Genomic DNA, 20433 nt, shown 5'->3' with positions numbered 1-20433 from the left:
TTTTACTTTATTCTCAACATTTCTACTTTTTTCTCGCCATTTATCTCGAGCTTAAAGTGTTGACTTTATTCTCGTAGTTTGTCATTAAAGTAGAACATCATAAACTAAACTTCACCTTAAAATGAATATTTCATTTACTAAGTTTCTCAAACCCCGTCATTAATTATGTAGCGCATGAAATGCTTTGTGTTATCGTTTGGTGATTGGTTATGTGGAGAAAGAAAAAGGAAGAATAGGAATTGGGATTTTGGTATGTCAGATAGAGACAGCACGCATGCAATAAAGAAAACCCACTCAGAAGAACATCCATTACATTCTTTTTTTTTTTTTTTTATTAATTTTATTACAATCCATACAAATCAAGTTTTTACAAAAACAGAAATTGAGTTAAAAACAAATCGATCCCTACCCCTGAGAGAGAGCAAGCCAAACGGCATGAAATTTAAGACCTGTAAACATACCTAAATTAATAAATTATCTGTGCTTTATGAGCTTATTTTAAAATATTACTGATTAGATCCTGCCATGTTTTGAAAAAAGTCTGTACGGATCCTCTAACTGAGTATTTGATTTTTTCCAATTTCAAATAATATAACACATCAGTTTCCCACTGACTTAAAAGAGGAGAGTTTGAGTTCTTCCAGTTTATCAGAATAAGTCTGCGTGCCAAAAGTTTAGTGACTGCAATCACAATTTGTTTGTCTTTCTCCACCTTAAACCAACCTGGAAGAACCCCAAACACAGCTGTTAATGGGTTAGGAGGGACTGTGACACCAAGGCTGTCTGAAAGGTAATTACAAATTTTCGTCCAGAATGAATATCCATTAAATTCTGTGTTCGTGTCTCTGACCACCAGATCAGAAACACAACATATACAGTAATCCCTCCTTGATCGCGGGGGTTGCATTCCAGAACCCCCCGCGATAGATGAAAATCTGCAAAGTAGAAACCATATGTTTGTATGGTTATTTTTATATACGGTATTTTAAGCCCTTATAAACTCTCCCACACTGTTAACATTATTAGAGCCCTCTAGACATGAAATAACGCCCTTTAGTCAAAAGTTTAAACTGTGCTCCATGACAAGACAGAGATGACAGTTCTTTCTCACAATTAAAAGAATACAAATATATCTTCTCTTCAAAGGAGTGCGCGCGTCAGGAGCAGAGAATTTCAGAGAGAGAGCGAGCACTCGCTAAGAAAAGCAAAAAATCAAAACATTCTTTTGTGCTTTTAAGTATGCCGAAGCACCGCGATTTTTTAGAGGAGCGTCCGTATCCTCTAGGCAAACAGCCTCTGTGCAAACAGCCCCTCTGCTCACACCCCCTCGTCAGGCAGAGAGAGTGAGAGAGAGATAGAGAGAAGCAAACAATCAAGCACCGTGCGGGAAGCATATCGTATATCATTGAGGAGTTTTAGTTAATACGTAATACATGCTCTGATTGGGTAGCTTCTAAGCCATCCGCCAATAGCGTCCCTTGTATGAAATGAACTGGGCAAACAAACTGAGGAAGCATGTACCATAAATTAAAAGACCCATTGTCCGCAGAAATCCGCGAACCAGCGAAAAATCTGTGATATATATTTAGATATGCTTACATTTAAAATCCGCGATGGAGTGAAGCCGCGAAGGTCGAAGCGCGATATACAGTAGAGAGGGATCACTGTACACAATATTCAAGTTAAACCTGTGTGATACCCATTCATACATTCAGTTTTCCAAAGCCTTGTCAAACCTGCCATAAAGTTCTCTACACTGAACATACACCTGGGGACCCCTTACTGCGAGTGAGCAGCACTACTGCCTCATTACCGTGCATGTTTAATATATGCTTAATTAAAGCATTTCATCATGAAAATTATATCAAATATTTATCTTAGCGCTGTAAATGTTCAGAGAGCAGGAATATCATCAAGTGAATGCATTCTGTGCGGCGATCCCTGCCTCAATGCAAAAGGAAGTCCGTTTAAGAAACGTGTAGTGATTAACAACTCGGTTGGGGAACACAACACAAAGCATTTAATGTACTACATTAACTTATGACGGGGTTTGAGAAAATCTAGTCAATTAAACATTGATTTTAAGATGAAGTTTAGTTTACGACATTATACTTTAATGACAAAATAACTGAGAATAAAATGGAAATGTTGTCTTTAATCTCGACATAAACGACAAGAATAAAGTGGAAATGTCGAGATTAAAGTCAGCATGTCGACTTTAACCTCGACATAAACGGCGAGAACAAAGTGGAAATGTCGAGAATAAAGTCAACATGTCTACTTTATTCTCGACATATAGTTTTTTTATCTTCACTGTGCCCGTATTGTTTTTTCTTGACCGTGGCCCTAATACGCTTCCATAGTTTTGTTAAAGTGACCCATCTGCCATTCCTTTTTTGTTCATATCTTGTCCTGCCGTAGTGCAAGTGTGCAGTGAATATCCAACAGGCTCTCACTTTCCCACTCAAAAGTTTTATTCATAGGTACTTTTAATTTTTTCCAAACATTTTACCAACATGAGCAAAAAAAAGTGTTTAGAAAACAACGCTGCTTAGTTATTTCAGAAGTAAACTAATGAAGGTGCAGCATCAACTCCTCATGTGGCAATTTCAGACAAAGACATTACAGAGGCTGGTCCATCAGGAGAAATCTCTTCAGCACACACACTGCCAATTGATAAATCTAAGCACCGCATATCTGGCATAATCAAACAGTGGTTTAAAGATTTTAATTGGCCAATGGTCAAAGAAAATGGTATGTGGTGCTCATTGTGCATGAAATATTCAAACAAACATCCCCCAAGGAGGGAGTTACCTTGGGTAAATGTGCCATGCACAAGAATTCAAAAAGAAAGCTTGCTGGACCATGAAAAAAGTAAAACGCACATTGAGTCTTCTGCTGACCTTTTAGGAAAGTGTGTACTAGAGCAAACTGGAATGGGTCAAATTGAATGATCTGTATCTGTGTTAAATAACTTACAGAGAGATGTCTTTGTGAGAGCTTTAAGATCCATGTATTGGTTGGCAAAAAATGAGTTGCCACATACAACGTTGTTTGAAAAGCTGTTGGAACACTGTAAAGAAATAGGTTGTTCCTTTTTACATCTCCATGTTGGTAAAAATGCACATTACACCTCTAAAAGAATAATGCAAAAGCTTCTGGATGTCTTAGCATCAGAAATAAAATCTAACATACAGAAAAATATACACACAGAAAAGTTTTTCAGTATTCCGTGTGATGAAACCACAGACATCTCAGTTGTAAAACAATTAATTATTTACATTAAATATGTTTGCGAGGTCTCTAAAGAGGTCAGAATTAGTTTTGTATCAACCCACAGTATGATTGATGGCAAAGCGGAGACTATAACCAACACACTGAGTGAGACTATGGACACTCTAGGCTTCAAAACTGCTAATCTGGTTGGACTAGGGTCCAATGGAGCTGTTGTTTATGATTGGGAAACAGAAAGGTGTGGCAAAACTGCTTAGAGATAAAACATCTGGACTTTTGGTCAGCTACCACTGTGTAAACCACCGATTGGCCCTTGCAAGTACACAAGCAGCAGCTGCTGTACCTTATTTAACAAAACTGAATGACATCTTAAAGGCAGCTATTCTATTTCTTTCAAAATTCTTCAGTTAGGATGGCTGGTTTAACGGAAATTCAAAATATTCTGAACATTCCCCAGATTAAGCTGAAAATGGCCAGTGACACTAGATGGCTGTCTCATGACTTTGCAGTACAGTCACTACGACAGTGTATGATGAGTGTTATAGCTGCGCTGGAAAGAGAGGCCACTAAACGAAATGACATCACAGCTGATGTATTAAAACGTACAATTTTGTTTCCTCTCTGATGATGCTTTCAGACGTATTACCTTTGTTGTCCAACTTATCTAAGGCTTGCAAAGGCAAGATGTTAATCTTCCCGAAATTGAGCCAATTTTGCTCACCACAAAATTGTCTATCATGGAGTTGAAAGACACTCCTGGGAGATATTTTCAAAGCCTTTATCATTGTCTGGCAGAAGAATGGTCAGATCTCCACATTGTTTATATACAGAGTGATGTAATGTCATTCAAAACTGCAATATATGATAAATACCTAGAGACAGTTGTCAGGCACCTAGATGCAAGATTCCCTGACATGCCAATTATTTACAGCTTTTCAAAACTTTTCAATGCAAAAACTCATGATTCAAATGAGTCTGCTGAAATTCTTTTCGATCATTACTCCAAATATGATAGCACTCCAATTTTAAAATATAAAAGTAGCAGGCAAGAATGGATAGTTGCGTCAAAAATGATCAGAAGTCAATCATACAAAGACTTCAGTCCAAAACAGATTTTACTAAAAATGGCAACGACATCAGAGCTCAAAGAGTCATTTCCAAATTTAGCCAAACTAGCTCATATTGGGCTATTGATCCAAGTGAGCACAACTAAATGTGAAAGGGGTTTTCTGCCCTTAAAAGGATCAAGACATGTTTGAGAAATCGCATGAATCAAAGCACACTAAATAATCTCATGCTGATCTCCTTGGAGGGCCCAGATCCTGGGGACTTTGATTATGGGAAAGCTGCAGAAAACTGGCCTTCTAGGAAGAAATGAAGAATAAATATTTAACTGAAGACACTTTCTGCATATGCAAGTTGGCTGTGAAGAATATTTTAAAATTTTTCTTCATTAGGTCTCCCATACTTTTTTTCATTGTTTTCACTTTTCTTTCCGACAGCGACAATACTTGTGCCTCTTGGTTTATGTCATAACAATTACTTAAAATTTTTGTTAGGGTTGCAGGATCCTGAATTGGATTCTTCTTAAATTTAATAAAAATATTCTGGCACAAATGTCAAACCTTAAAAAAGGAAGTCATATTGAGCATTGGTAAATAATTAATAAAAATTAACTAATAAAATTAATGCACATTTAATTCCCCCCTACCAAATTTCTCCATCTCGCCCCACCCGGCTACTTTTTCATGCCACTAGGCTGTAAAAAAAATTCTGGGCAGAACACTGAGCTTTATAGGAAAATGATCTGCATTGAAAGCACAGTTTTTAGTTAAAGTCCTTTAAATTTTCATCTGCAAAACTATACTGAATAGCGATTAAGTACCCAATAATTACATTAATTTTCTAAGAATTCTGAGACATGCATTTTAGAGGTAGTATAACTTCAAGTTACATTTCTGAATTTTTGTTAAACAAATGATTGTAAAGAATAATTTTCAATGTTTACAGAAAATCATAAAGGAGTAAAACGTGAAGTGAAATTGGGAGATATAATTTGTTTAGTTTAAAAGTTTTTCTCCAAGACTCTTAAGATAAATCTTAACAATTATAATATTGTCTGATATTGTAAATGGATAGAAAAAAGTAGTTCATTAATACATGTTTATCTGAACATATTTGCTTAATGTCATCCAAGTTAGTTCCTCCATTTGGAACTGCAAGACTTCTATAGCCATGGTTGCTGAAATGTAACTTCAAGACTACTATGTGATAAAGTGAAATTACATCCTGTGCAGCAAAGAAAAGGACTGATAATAACTTTTATTATACATACAGCATAATAATCCAAAACAAAGATGATATCCCACAAAGCATACAGATGACATTCTACATCCTGACTGCTTATTGAGTGGTGTAAACATATTACTCTTCTATGAAAATAAATTCTGAAGTGTGTAGTATTGTTTAAGTTTATTTCCTTTGCTGGCCAAACGTTACACTACAAGACAGAAAATATCGGTCAGCAAATACAGTAGACTAGAAACTGGTAGAAAGGATACTTGCCTGTACAGTATACAGAAGTACCCTGCTCAAAGAAATTAAGGGTATACTTAAATCACACATCAGATCTCAATGAAAGAAATATTCAAGTGGAAAATCTTTTTAGAGTAATACTTTGTAATCATTTTGAATAAAATTATGTAACAACGGTCAATGGAAAACAAAATCACCAACCCACTGAGGGCTGGATTCAACATCACACTGAAAATCAAAGTCAGAAACTGAAAAGACAGGCTGATCCAACTGGTGTGAATTTCATTACAGCAACTCATAATGTGACTCAGTAGTGTGTATGGACCACACATGACTGTATGCACTACCTAGAACATCTGGGCATGCTGCTGATGAGACGACAGGTGATGTCCCGGGTGATCTCCCAGATCTGAAGCAGGGCATCAGTGAGCTCCTGGACAGCCTGTGGTGGTACTTGGTATCAGATGCACCGATGCATACTGTCTCAGATGTTCTCAATTCGATTCATGTCTGAGGAACCTGAGGGCCAGTCAATGGCATCATTGCCTTTGTCATCCAGGAACTGCCTACACACTCTGGCCACATGAGGCCTGGCATTGTCCTGCAACAGGAGGAACCCATGGCCCACTGCAACATCAAATGTGTTACTGCAAACAACATGGCTATGACCAAACTGAAAAACAATCTAAATAACCATACCACAAAAACCAAAGCATAAAGGTCACCATCTGATTGCAAGTATGAAGATTAAATTAGAGCTGCACAAAAACATGTAAACAAATAACTCTGGAATCAAAACTTGATCCAACAATTAGGATACAGAACTGTGTATACCTCCATCGTATAGGAATGGTAGAATGGTGCAAACATGCATATGGGGTCAGAAAAAAAATGTAAAACAATAATTCCTATAAAAAATCAAAAACTAAAAATATTCACAACACTTGTTTGTGACAATGCCAAAACACCCCAAATGGCCTCACTTGTAAGAATAAACCAAAACACAAAATTAATAATGCAAAAATGTAAAAATATGAGAATATCTACATAAAATTAAACAAATTATAAAATACATGCATTCATCCGTTAATTTATCCATCCACCCATCTTCTATTCAGCTTATCAGATAAAAATCCCAAGAATCCTAGCATTGCTTCTCTCTGCTTTAACTGAGATAGAGCAAACATAAGAAACGTAATAAGCAAATGAGGCGATCAGATCTCTGCATTTCCTAATTTCACACTTATGGCCCTGTATCTCATTTCAGTGATAAATTTGTGAGTTAATTGCCCTTTTCCATTTGTTTAATGTAGTTCTTTGTATCAACACACATTAAAATTTCCTTGACTGATACAGATTGAAAAATATTTTCCTATAATCTTAGTAGATAACAACAAATATTGTTAATAAGGAACCACAAAACAGATAACCACAAAATGCCCACAGACATGTAAAAATGCAATTATTGTTATTCTTTGAAACAAAACGCTGATTTTGAATAAATCAAAATGTTTATTCATTTAAATTCAAGTATAGTATAAACTATAATGACCACAGGGAACAACATATGCAAAAAATTATTGTTATTAATATTATACTTGTCCCCTAAAAATAAATGAACCTGAACACAAAATAAACAGTGCCTTTTTTAATCTAAGTATATATTGGTTTTCCTAACTATTTTCAAATTGTTTTGCAGAATAGTACTCCTATGTTTTTCTTTTTGATCTGATGCAGTGTTCTCATTACAACCCTTTCAACACAATACATCAATTCATCTGTTTTGTGAACCTGCTTTCCGATTTATTGAGTTATTAATCCATCAATCTTCTTCTTTCCACACATTCTCAATTAAACCCATTTTTCATCCACCTTACAAACTTGAAACTAATGAGAGGGGGAAAAAGTTCCCAGAAACTAAAAATACAGTATCCCTAATTGATTAACCAGATAGTCAGCTTGACAAACCACCCTCATCAATGTTTCATTTATAGCATTGGTTTACGGTGTTGCCTGTTGCATTCAAATTCTGAATAACATTTTAACATATTGTAAGGTTTCTAAACTCTTTTGGGACTCCCCCCAACAGGATGACATGCAGAAGAGCGCCCCAAAGCACGATCTCTACATCTGTAGAAAACAGCTTCTCTGTTGCTGGGACAGCCACAGGCTCCCCGCGCTGCAGTGGCTCACCGTGAAAGCAAATCCGAGCTGACTGCGGTTGTGCTATAAGCACCTGTCATCAAAGGGTGATGCAAGGTTCATTATAAATGCAGTGCACAGTATTACTTGGCCACAATCCTGGCTGATTGCTTTGTCTGTGTATATCCCGCTACAATAAATAACTGTGCTGTTCCTGTTTCAAGCTGAATAAAGCTGGTTTTGCTAAAGTACTGAGGCTCATCCTCGTGTTTTGGGGTGCAAGACAGAGACTCACACGTTACATGATACCAGAAGTGGGGTCCCTGCACCGATGGATCATCAAGAAGTACAGCAACCCCAGGAGCAAGATGAGATTCCAATAGCGGCCCCTGCCTTGGCGCAGCCACGAGATGTGCTGCCGAAAACGGCTCCCTCAGACAACCCTGAGTGTTTCCTATTCTGCTTTGAACGCATGGCAATATTGATGCGTTGGGACAGGGGAGTCTGGGCAGCTATTTTTGGTCCAGTTTTTAATCGGAGAAGCCCTCCAAGCTGTATGGAATCTTCCTCCCAAAAGGCTTGATGATTGACTACCTGAAGCAAAAGATCCTCCTTCCCAAGGGTGTGAGCCTAGTGGTCAAGGGGCGCCAGTTTTGGCTGTGGCATATCGATCCGTATCGCCCTTTACGAGGACAAATCCAGAGTTTAGTGGACATGATTCAAAGCTGAATCTCAGTAAACCCTTTCATGTGCATTGTGGAGAAGCTCGCTATTGATGCAGTTCTGTCAGGTATAGATGAAAGCCTTTGTGATGAAATGCTATGGAACAATGCCCACTCACTGCTGGATCTGACCTGCAGACTAGAGGGTGCACAAGCCACCTGGAAACAACGGGGCTACCCAAGCTTGACCCCAATTTTGATCCAGCTACCACAGACCTTCAGGGTCACCAGCGCCATGGGTAGAGGACTAAATGCAGCTGCTTTTGCTGTGATCAACTGGGACATCTGGCTCAGGAGTTTCACCTCCCACCTGCACAAACAATGGCTATCTGTCTGGCCCAGGTATGCGGCTCGCAAGTTTCCCCGAAGATGTTAAAAGATGACAATTTTAAGGTCTCTATTACATTGGCCAGATGGGAATTCTCGGTACTGTTAAACTCTGGTAGCAACCTCTGCATAGTCCTCCGTGACTTGCTCCGGTAGACCCATTATAAGACCGGAGACAAAGTAAACATCTGCTGCATCCATGGGGACATTAAAACATACAAGACTATATTACTCCCTCTGAAATTTAAAGGAAAGAACTTTAAGGTTTGGACTGTCATATCAGACACCTCACCCTGGCCACTCCTAAGAGGAAAAAGGAATGCCCTCTTCCCACAGGTCTTGGCCACCTGCAAAGCGCATATCCCATTAGTGGATAGAGAGCGGCTCACTACAGACAATGTCAGTCAAGGAAACAGGTTTGAAATTGAACCGGAGGTGTCCAGCGAGCTGGGGGACGAATCCTCAAGTGAAGACCTGGGACAGCTGGCAAACTATTCCATGCCGTTGCACGCACCAACAGCCTCCATAGACTAGACAATCAATACGGACCCAGACGAAAACGGAATAGCAGTGGGAGGTGATTGCGATGCTGCATCGGACATGGTAACAGTAGGAGGCAAGTGCAATTCTGCATCAAACATTGAGGAAGCAGAGACTGCCGTGCAGGCCTACAACAAGATAACAACTTGGATTTTGCACCGATTTTGCATTCAGACAAGCCCACATCGAAAATGACTCTTACTATCTCGGGAGAGAGGACACAAATTTTAAAACACCACATTTTTTATTTAAGGATCGTTTTCTGTATCAGGTTATTTCTGATTGCATGGGTGATGGACATATCGAGCAGCTGGTAGTACCAAGTGAGCACAGGGAGAAGATTTTAACAATGTTTCAGGGGGAACACATTTCAAAATGATTTTATTGGGTGAATATGGGCCAGGATGTAGAGCAATATTGTAAGGCCTGTCACGATTGTCAAATAGTTTCCGCTCACAGACCCACCAGGGCACCCCATGTACCAATGCCTATAAGCAGCTTTTGTCGATGGGTCATGCAAGGAACATTATAAGCGCAGCGAACAGTATTATTTGGCCACTAACCTGGCTACGACCCTGCCTGATTGCTGTGTCTGTGTATAGGAGAGTGGTAGATCCCACTACAATAAATAACTGTGCTGTTCCTGTTTTAAGTTGAATAAAGCTGGTTTTCCTAAAGTACTAAGACTCAGCCTCATGTTTTGGGGTGCAAGACAGGGACTCCCACATCACAATATATAATAACGTATTTAACATTTTATTTATATAAGAAATGAGACAAGAAAATACAGGAAATAGGTTAAAATGGTATAGATATATGAGAGACAATGAATAAGTGGGCAAAATAGTGATGCTTATAGAAGTACAGGGGAAGAGAAAGCAGGACAGACCAAATAGCAAGTGGATGAATAAAGTAAAGTATGACACATGAAGGAAGAAGATAGAGGTGCAAGACTGTCAAACACATCATTACCCAACCCACAAAGAAACAGGAAAAAATAAAGAGAAAAGAAGAATATATGCACACACACTCACTCACCACTTTTTTAGGTACACCTTGCTTGTCAGTCAGTCAGTCATTGTCCAACCTGCTATATCCTATCACAAGGTCATGGGGGTCTGCTGGAGCCAATCCCAGCCAGCACAGGGAACAAATCCTGGGCAGGGCATCAGCCCACCGCAGCACCTTGCTTATACAGCTTCCTTTTGCCTTCAGAATTGCTGTAATTCTTAATGGCATAGATTCAACAAGGTGCCAGAAACATTTTTTAGGGGTTTTGCTCCATATTGACATGATAGCATCACACAGTTGTTGCAGATTTGTCAGCTGCACATCCATGATGTGAATCTCCCACTCCACCACATCCCAAAGGTGCTTAATTAGATTGAGATCTGCTGACTGGGAAGGCCATTTGAGTACAGTGAACTCATTGTCATGTTCAACAAACTAGTTTGAGATTATGTGAGCTTTATGACATGATAAATACTGAAAGAATCTCTTAGGGTCTTCTTTCTCCTTATCTGCTATATTCCCCTCCAACTGTCTTTTAGCCTCCCTGATATCCTTCTTAATGGCTACTCGCTTGTTCTCATATGCTCTACGATTCACTTTCCAGTCATTAGTCTTATATGCCTTATAAAGCAATTTTTTCCTTTGCAGCTTCTTTTTTAATTCTTTATTAATCCACTGTGGAGTTGTTTTTTAATTTCCTATTTAGTTTTATGTATGTATCTGTCCTGCATTACATGTAAAAACATTTTTAAACCTGTTCCACGGCTCCTCTGCTGTCTCCACACTTAAAAGCTTACCCAGTCTATCCTACTTAGACTTTGTTGCACCTGGTCAAAAGTTGCCCTACCAAAGTTTGACTTAACAATTTTAGTCTTTGCATCTGCACTCTTACAAAATATTGAGAACTGTATTATAGTCACTTGACCCTAGTGGTTCAATCATTTCTACACCCTCGATTCTATCCTGATTATTACAGAATACTAAATCCAGACAGGCTTCACCCCGTGTTGGTGCTTTAACATACTGTGTTAAAAAACAGTCACTGATTACTTCTAAAAACTCCTTGTGCTCCTCCATCTGCAAGGTTATCCCAGTTAATATTTGGATAATTAAAGGCCCCATGACTATAATATCTCCCTAATTTGCCTTTGTGATATTACTAAAAAGATGTGTATTGAAATTACTGTCTGAATTGGGTGGTTTATAACACACATTTCTAAGGTAAGAAGTCTTTACCTAATATTTTCCAGGCGAAATCACATGTCCTCACTAATATGGGGCTCATATTCCAACTAAAGAGGATTGTGGAACGAGCCCCAGACACAGACAGACGAACAACGTTTTGTCACCCAACACACACATATTTATTTACAATATTTACATGTTATTTTTGTGCACAACCCAGTGCCTCTGCACCGATCCCCAAAGTCCAGGCCTCTCTCTCCAGTGCCTGCCTTCTTCGGGCCACCTCCACTCTTCTCCAGCAAGACTTCGTCCGCTCCTCGCCTGACTCCAGTCCTCGAATGAAGGGAGGCGGCCCCTTTTATACAGGCCCGGATGGGCTTCAGGTGCTTCCCGACACTCCTCCGCGGACACGCCCTTGTGTGGCGTAAGTGCCAACTGTGCACCCAGAAGCCCTCCGGGTGTCCCCAGTCTTCTTACCCCCAGCACTCCCTGGTGTGGCGGAAGTGCTGAGGTCCAGGGCTCTTCAGGCACCGAGGCGCCCCCTGGAGGTGACCACGGGCCCCTACAGGGTTGAGCTTCCAAGCTCTGCACCCGTGGTCCTCAGTGCAACCAGGGCAGTCGCCCCCTTCATGTCCAGTCCATCTGGGCATCCTGGCTGGGTACCACCCCCTGCCGTCTGCCACAGTACCCCACCACAAGCTGGGACCCCCAGGGGCCGGCGGCCCATCCTGTGAGGGCAGGTCTTCCTTAGCAGAAAGCCGACACGCTCCAGGGCCTGGTCCTGTAACACAGAAAACAGAACAAGGGGTGGAGACGTGGCGGCGTCTCTCTGCCTTGAATAGGGGCAACGCTCCCCCCTCTGACTGGCACCCTGGTGCTTGCGACCTGGTCCTCCTTGGCGTCCCGGCTGGGTACCACCCCCAGCTGTCTGCCACAGGACTTACATTTAAATTCTGTTTAGCATAAACAACACCCCCACCTCCTTTTCTGTTCTGTCTAGCCTTCCTAAAAAATGTGTATCTGTCTATGTTACACTCATCCCCATCTTTTTTATCTAGCCAGGTTTCCGTTATTGCTATCTCTCTATTATAATAAAAAAAATCTTGGGATGAGACTAGACTAATCCTGTGACGAGACGTGACTTTTTGAAGTGACTTTTTGGAAGGAAGTCCTGCGAGACAGAGACTTTTTAGATTCTTTCAAGTCATGACCTACTTACAACTATTTTCAAACAAGACCACTTTCATTAGGTGCGTTCCAGCACTTAAACTGGACAGACACCAATCCATTAAAGGGCTTACTTATGAACACACACACACACACTAGGTTAACTTTACTTTTCTCTGTCACTTCTCCTAATTTTGTGCTCCTCTTATTCCTTACTTAAAAGCTCTCCACTCTCACTGCTTGTATTCACCTGTATTAATGAAGCCTTATGCTGTTGCTCGCTTAACTGTTCTACCTCTGGACCCGCTAAACTGTACTACCTTATCTGCTCCTACAGCCCCTTGTGCCTGATCGGAGTCTTAACGCTGGCCGCTTACCTACGTTTAGCTGAGCTTTCCCCTTTACTGCTTTGAAGTCAGTCGCAGCCTTTTTTCTTTTTTTTTAAACTAAGGAATCGCTTTTTTTAAACTAAGGAATCGCTGTTTCAATGCGGTTATTTGCTTACAAATGCTGATATCAGTTACTGCTGCTTTCTACCATAAATCCTCGATGCAGATACAGATACCAAGAACAAGTACAAGTAACTTTTCCAAGCGCACCTCCAAACACTCCTTTGCTCTTATGTGGGCAAAAAAAGCAAAAAAAAAAACAAACCAAGTCCCCAGGGTGGAAATCCCATAGGGTTGTCCCACGGTTGGAACAGCAGGCCTGTGCTGCTTGAGCCTTTTCCATGTGCTCCTTTGGACTAATCTATAGCGTACCTGCATGATATATTCGTAGATGAGAGGGCCCCCTCCTGCCAGCCTTCTTTTAGGATGTCCAATAACCATAGGGGCTGACATCCATACAAGAGTTCAAAAAAGGGAGAAGCCTGTGGAGGGCTTTGGTTCCTCCCAATAGGTAAATAGTACGAGGGGAAATAACTGATATTTTACCCTTACTTAAGCCGTTAAACTGCCTTCCAAGTGCATCTGTGTTACAATTTATATACATATATTTACATACGTAAGTAATACCACGATGGGTCAAAAGTGGTTGCTCATGCTAATGGTTTCTCCCTTGCAACTCACAGCCCCAAGATTCCACTATGAGAGGGCAACTGACTCGGCCACACTTCTGGTCAGGGCTCTATGAAAACCCAACAGTCACCAGAGAAAATTGTTTGGTTTTTGGACCTGATCTTGGTCTGGAACAAGCTCCTTCACAAAACCTGACCCTTTTATAATGGGAAACCCTTTTTTATTGTCGAGCTGGCCAAGGTGGCGTGATTTTCTTTATTAATGTCATTGTTTGCTATTCTGTACTTAAACAAGGACACCCAGTTGGTGCCCCAACATTTCAAAGTTGCTCATGAAATTCTATCCATCTGGTTAAAATATTACTGTAAATATATATATAATGTATATATCGCTTTACTGTAATAAAAAAATCCTGGGACAAGATGAGACTTTTTAGCCTGGGAAGAGATTTGACTTTTTCAGAGAGATACTTTCACGTCCTGTCAGACGAGGCTTTGTGCCAAGAAATTAAACCACGCCTGGGGCTGGAAACAAAAGACAAAGAGTAGATGACAATTAGAAATTCGTAAAAAATTCAAAAATGTTGGCGCCCTACATATGCAGAGCAGGTTAGAGATAATGAAAGTACAATAATTCGAAAGTCTCAAAAAAATGATAGTTAAGATCGCAATAGTGCAAATAAACGGAAATTATTACTTGGTGAAATAACTAAACAGTGAAAAGAGATTGAATATCTACACGAGCTGCAGAGACGCGAAGTGGCAGGTGCGTAGCACAGGCCGGTGGGGTTGGTGAGCGAAGCGAGCAGGGGGCGAAGCCCCCAAGTGTATATAAATAAAATTTCTGTCTGTTACATTATCACATGAAAAGCACCACACCTATTTCTAGAGAAATTTGCAATTATTTCTGGTATGGTGTACTGTGAATATATCATAAATGATTTTACATTTTCTATATATAAACAACTATAAAAAACAAAAAGCTGGAGACAACTATTTAAAAAGTTATCAGTTCCACTGGACCTCTGTGCATTTTAACCTCTATCTCCAGAACACATTATGATATCACACAATTTTTACTTCAGGAGGATTATAAACAAATGCATAACAAAAGAGAGCCAATTTCAAGTGTTTACGCTGACTACAATTATTAGTGAGAATTCTAAAATTCACTCTCTCTTTACTGAATGTTCATTTTATGAAAAACAAAAATGTTCTATTTAATTTTTGTCTAAAGTAATTAATAATTGAGCAACGTTTGTGACAAGGTCTGTGCTGCAGCTGCAGTAACAAAAGTTTTTTGTGATGGTAGAAATGAGAGGGCTGGATAACTCCTGGGGATCTGACTGTTCAGTGAAGACGAGAGCATGTGTGCTACTTGATCCTCATTAGTCTTTCATGTTGTTTGAGATGGATGTTATGTCCTTGGTGCATTCTATACACGCTATAACATTTCAATTTTATTACTGAACTATTGAGAGAAGAATTATTACTTTTCTACAAATTTTTCTTTGCTCCAAAATGACTTCTTTTCATCTAAATCTTACACTTAATTTCACGGTACAATTTTATAAATGCTTAGTAAACTCAGAAGTACTAGCTGCCAAATAATACTAAACAAAATACTGTCCTTCTGCCACGATGAGGAGATAATAAGTGTCACATCTGCTTTTTATTCATTTTCCAAAAATAACATACATTTCATATCAATTTAAACACTGCATACATGTTGCCAACTCCATTAATACAGTATGTTAAGGGTGGGATTACCAGTTTCTATAGATATATAATATACAGTATATAAATAATTTAATATAATGGCAGAGGAAAAATAACACATACATGCAGTACTTTTCTTATTGCTGAAAAAAAAAATACATTTCCGTTATTAACACAATACGATAGTAACAATTTCAAACAATATCTTAACCATACATTTAAGCAACAGAAAAGAAAGTCATAAAGTATAAACAATCTGTGGTCATAGAGACACATATAAACACACATTCAACTTAAGGATAAAATAATTGGTCAAAGGAAGGCACATGATGAGATGTCTAGCATACTTTTTCCAGAATAATTTGTTTAATTATAATTTTTCCAAGTCAAATAATTCAGTCTTGGTTTTCACATTTCTTGCTGAATTAGTTATAAAGGGACCATTATCAAGCATTGTTCCTGATGAACAAAAATCTTTTGCAATAATCTGTCTCGGTTGTATTAGTATTTTTATCTTAATGCAAAATGTTTAATAATGCAAAATGTGAATTTCTTATCTAAAATAATTCTCCAGAATTCTTTTTTTTTTTTTAATTATGGTTTTACAAGTCAAGTTATGTTGCTTGTATTTAATTAGTAATAAAGAGACTAATATCAAGCAGTGTTCCTGATAAATCAAAATCTGTTGCAATGATATGTCTCAGTTCTTTTTGTGTTTTGTCTTAGTTCAAAATGTTTAATAATGTAATTAGGGAGTTTCTTTTTTCTAAAATCATATCCAGCGGGTTGAGTAAATAAATAGATTGATAAATATATTATGTATTCCCTTTGCATTTCAGTGGAACAACTTTATGTGATGTTTACCAAGCATGAATGTAAATAAGAATTGAGACAACTTTGGGAAATGTCATATTACTTTATTGGGACATTTACAAAGAGTGTTGCCAGTCAGTTTATAAAGTAAAGCAAGGTGACTTCTTATTTAAATGTCTTGTTACTTACCTACCATATTTGTATTAAACACGCTTTTAAGAAAAGAAAGATGTAAGTGGTCTGACTGGCGCAATTATTGTCATTAATGATATAGCTGTTAAATAGGTACACCAGCTAATGTCCTCTTCTTCTTCTTTCGGCTGCTCCTGTTAGGGGTTGCCACATCATATCAGCTTCTTCCATATCTTTCTGTCCTCTGCATCTTGTTCTGTTACACCCATCACCTGCATGTCCTCTCTCACGACATCTATAAATCTTCACTTAGGCCTTCCTCTTTTCCTCTTCCCTGGCAGCTCTATCCTTAGCATCCTACTCCCAATATACCCAGCATTTCTCCTCTGCACATGTCCAAACCAACACAATCTTGCCTCTCTGACTTTGTCTCCCAACCACCCCACCTGAGCTGACCCTCTAATGTACTCATTTCTAATTCTATCCATCCTCGTCACACCCAATGCAAATCTTAGCATCTTTAATTCTGCCACCTCCAGCTCTGTCTCCTGCTTTCTGGTCAGTGCCACCGTCTCCAACCCATATAACATAGCTGGCCTCACTACCGTCCTGTAGACCTTCCCTTTCACTCTTGATGATACCCGTCTGTCACAAAATACTCCTGACACTCTTCTCCACCCATTCCACACTGCTTGCTCTCTCTTTTTCACCTCTCTTCCACAATCATCATTACTCTATACTGTTGATCCCAAGTATTTAAAATCATCCACCTTCACCAACTCTACTCCTTGCATCCTCACCATTCCACTGACCTCCCTCTCATTTACACACATGTATGCTGTCTTGTTCCTACTGATCTTCATTCCTCTCTTCTCTAGAGCATATCTCCACTTCTTCAGGGTCTCCTCAACCTGCTCCCTACTATCGCTACAGATCATAATGTCATCAGCAAACATCATAGTCCACGGGGACTCCTGTCTAATCTCGTCTGTCAAACTGTCCATCACCATTGCAAATAAGAAAGGACAACTCTTATGTACTTCTCTGCCACTCACGACTTCTTCATATAATACCACAGTTCCTCTTAAGGCACCCTGTCATATGCTTTCTCCAGGTCCACAAAGACGCAATGCAACTCCTTTTGGCCTTCTCTATATTTCTCCATCAACATCCTCAGAGCAAACATCGCATCTGTGGTGCTCTTTCTTGGCATGAAACCATACTGCTGCTCACTAATCATCACCTCACTTCTTAACCTAGCTTCCACTACTCTTTCCCATAACTTCATGCTGTGGCTCATCAGTTTTATCCCCCTTTAGTTGTTAACAGTACTGCACATCCCCCTTATTCTTAAATATCGGCACCAGTACACTTTTTCTCCACTCCTCAGGCATCATCTCACTTTCCAAGATTCCATTAAACAATCTGGTTAAAAACTCCACTTGCATCTCTACTAAACACCTCCATGCTTCCACAGTTGTGTCATCTGAAACAATGGCCTTTCGATTCTTCATCCTCTTCATAGCTGCCCTTATTTCCTCCTTGCTAATCCATTGTACTTCCTGATTCACTATCTCCACATCATCCAACCTCTTCCCTCTCTCGTTCTCTTCATTCATCAGCCTCTCAAAGTACTCTTTCCATCTGCTCAACACACTCTCCTCGCTTGTGAGTATGTTTCCATCTTTATCCTTTATCACCCTAACCTGCTGCACATCTTTCCCAGTTCGGTCCCCTGCCTAGCTAATCAGTACAGGTTCTTTTCTCCCTTCTTAGTGTCCAACCTCTCATACAACTCATCATACCTCTTTTCTTTAGCCTCTGCCGCCTCTCTCTTTACCTTGTGCCTTATCTCCTTGTACTCTTGTCTACTTTCTGCATCTCTCTGACTATCCCACTTCTTCTTTGCCATCCTCTTCCTCTGTATATTCTCCTGTACTTCCCGATTCCACCAACAGGTTTCCTTTTCCTCCTTCCTCTGTCCAGATGTCACACCAAGCACTCTTCTTGCTGTCACCTTTACTGCTTCTGCTGTAGTTTCCCAAACTGTCTGATAACTATTCACTACCACCCAGTGTCTGTCTCACCTTCTCCCTAAACTCAACCTTGCAGTCTTCCTTTTCCAAATTCCACCATTTGATCATTGGCTCTGCCCTCACTCTCTTCCTCTTCTTGATCTCCAACGTCATCCTACAGACCACCATTCTATGCTGTTTAACTATACTTGCCCCTGCCACCTCTTTGCAGTCTTCAATCTCCTTTAGATTGACTCTTCTGCATAGGATGTAATGTACCTGTGTGCATCTTCCTCCACTATTGTACGTAACCCTGTTCCTCCCTCTTCTTAAAATACGTATTCACCACAGCCGTGTCCACCCTTTCGGCAAAATCCACTATCATTTGACCTTCTTCATTCATCTCGTTGACACCATACCTACCCATCACCTCATCATCTCCTCTGCTCCCGTCACCAACATGTCCATTGAAATCCGCTTCAATCACCACTTTCTGTTCCTTGGGTACATTGTTCATCACTTCATCCAACTCACTCCAAAATTCTTCTTTCTCCTCCATCGCACACCCAACTTGCCGGGAATATACAGTACATTAACAACATTAATCATCACACCTCCAGTTTCAGCTTCATAATCGTCACTCTGTCTGACACTCTTTTCACCTCCAGACCACTGTTGACATACTGTTCCTTCAGAATAACCCCTACCCCATTTCTCCTCCCATCCACACCATGATAGAACAATTTGAATCCACCTCCGATCCATCTGACCTTACTCCCCTTCCATTTAGTCTCTTGCATGCACAATATATCAACTTTCCTTCTCTCCATCATATCTGCTAACTCTTTCCTCTTACCAGTCATACTGCCATGATTCAAAGTTCCTACCCTCAGTTCCACTCTCTTTACTTTCCTCCTCTTCTGACGACTCTGGACACGTCTCCCCCCTTTTCTTCTCCTTCTCCTTCTTCTTCTTCTTTGGCCGACAGTAGCCCAATTTCTGCCTGTACCCTGTTGGCTAACAGTACTGGTAGCAGTCGTTGTTAACCTGGGGCTCGACCGATCCGGTATGGAAATTTTTATTGTTGTCCGCATATTGATTTGGCAAAATTTTTACACCGAATGCCCTTCCTGACGTAACCCTGCCCATTTATCTCGGCTTGGGACTGGCACGAAGAAACACACTGGTTTGTGCATCCCCTGTGGCTGCGTTATACACCACCTAATGTATAACTTATATATTTAGAATATTTGCTAATGATTGACTTACCAGCAGATTGTGTAAATTAAATTTTCTGTCACCAAATCCTGCATAGTCCACATTATATGCTAGAGAGTTAAAACTATACATTGTTTTTTTTATTTTAGTAGCTATACTGTTTTAATTGAAATTAATTTTTTTTTTTTACAGTGACTGGTCAGGTTCTTCGATGTGATGCAATTGTTAACCTTATCAATGAAATTCAAATCATTTCAACAACTCGAGAGCTTTTTCTTGAGGATTCTCCCTTGGAGTTCAAAATACATGCTTTCGATTCTGAGGGTTTGTAGCCTTCTTTTTTCACTTTGTAGTTTTTGCCATTATTTTCAAACAGAAACTATCATTAATATGGAATGTTTGTGCTTTGCTTTAACAATTGTTTACATTTATACAGCAGTCTTGAACTTGGCAAGAGAAAAATGGCTATATAATGATACATTGTAAATTACATAAAGTCAGCTGTGATTTTCCCTCTGACAGACTGTCCATGTCATTATCATTGTCTCTACTACTTTGACTGCTATTGGTGCCAAGCATACTAAAGCTGCCCAGATGCTCTCCAATGCATGTGCAATGAAAAGTCAACAAGCCTTTTTTGGCTGGTGAAATGGGA

At 39.6% G+C, this 20433-nt stretch overlaps 1 protein-coding gene across 1 annotated transcript in view; it reads left to right on the top strand.

Annotated features, from left to right (window-relative positions):
- The window catches only part of LOC120540473 (nuclear pore membrane glycoprotein 210-like), a 319549-nt gene that overhangs the window by 30849 nt on the left and 268267 nt on the right, over positions 1-20433 (top strand). Inside the window, exon 3 of the mRNA XM_039771311.1 lies at positions 19971-20102. Within this exon, the coding sequence (XP_039627245.1) occupies positions 19971-20102 (132 nt within the window). The remainder of the gene's footprint in view (positions 1-19970; positions 20103-20433) is intronic.

This window comes from Polypterus senegalus, chromosome 12, assembly GCF_016835505.1.
Source record: "Polypterus senegalus isolate Bchr_013 chromosome 12, ASM1683550v1, whole genome shotgun sequence".
Taxonomy (NCBI): Eukaryota; Metazoa; Chordata; class Cladistia; order Polypteriformes; family Polypteridae; genus Polypterus; species Polypterus senegalus.
This window is presented reverse-complemented; position numbering and strand designations above follow the sequence as displayed.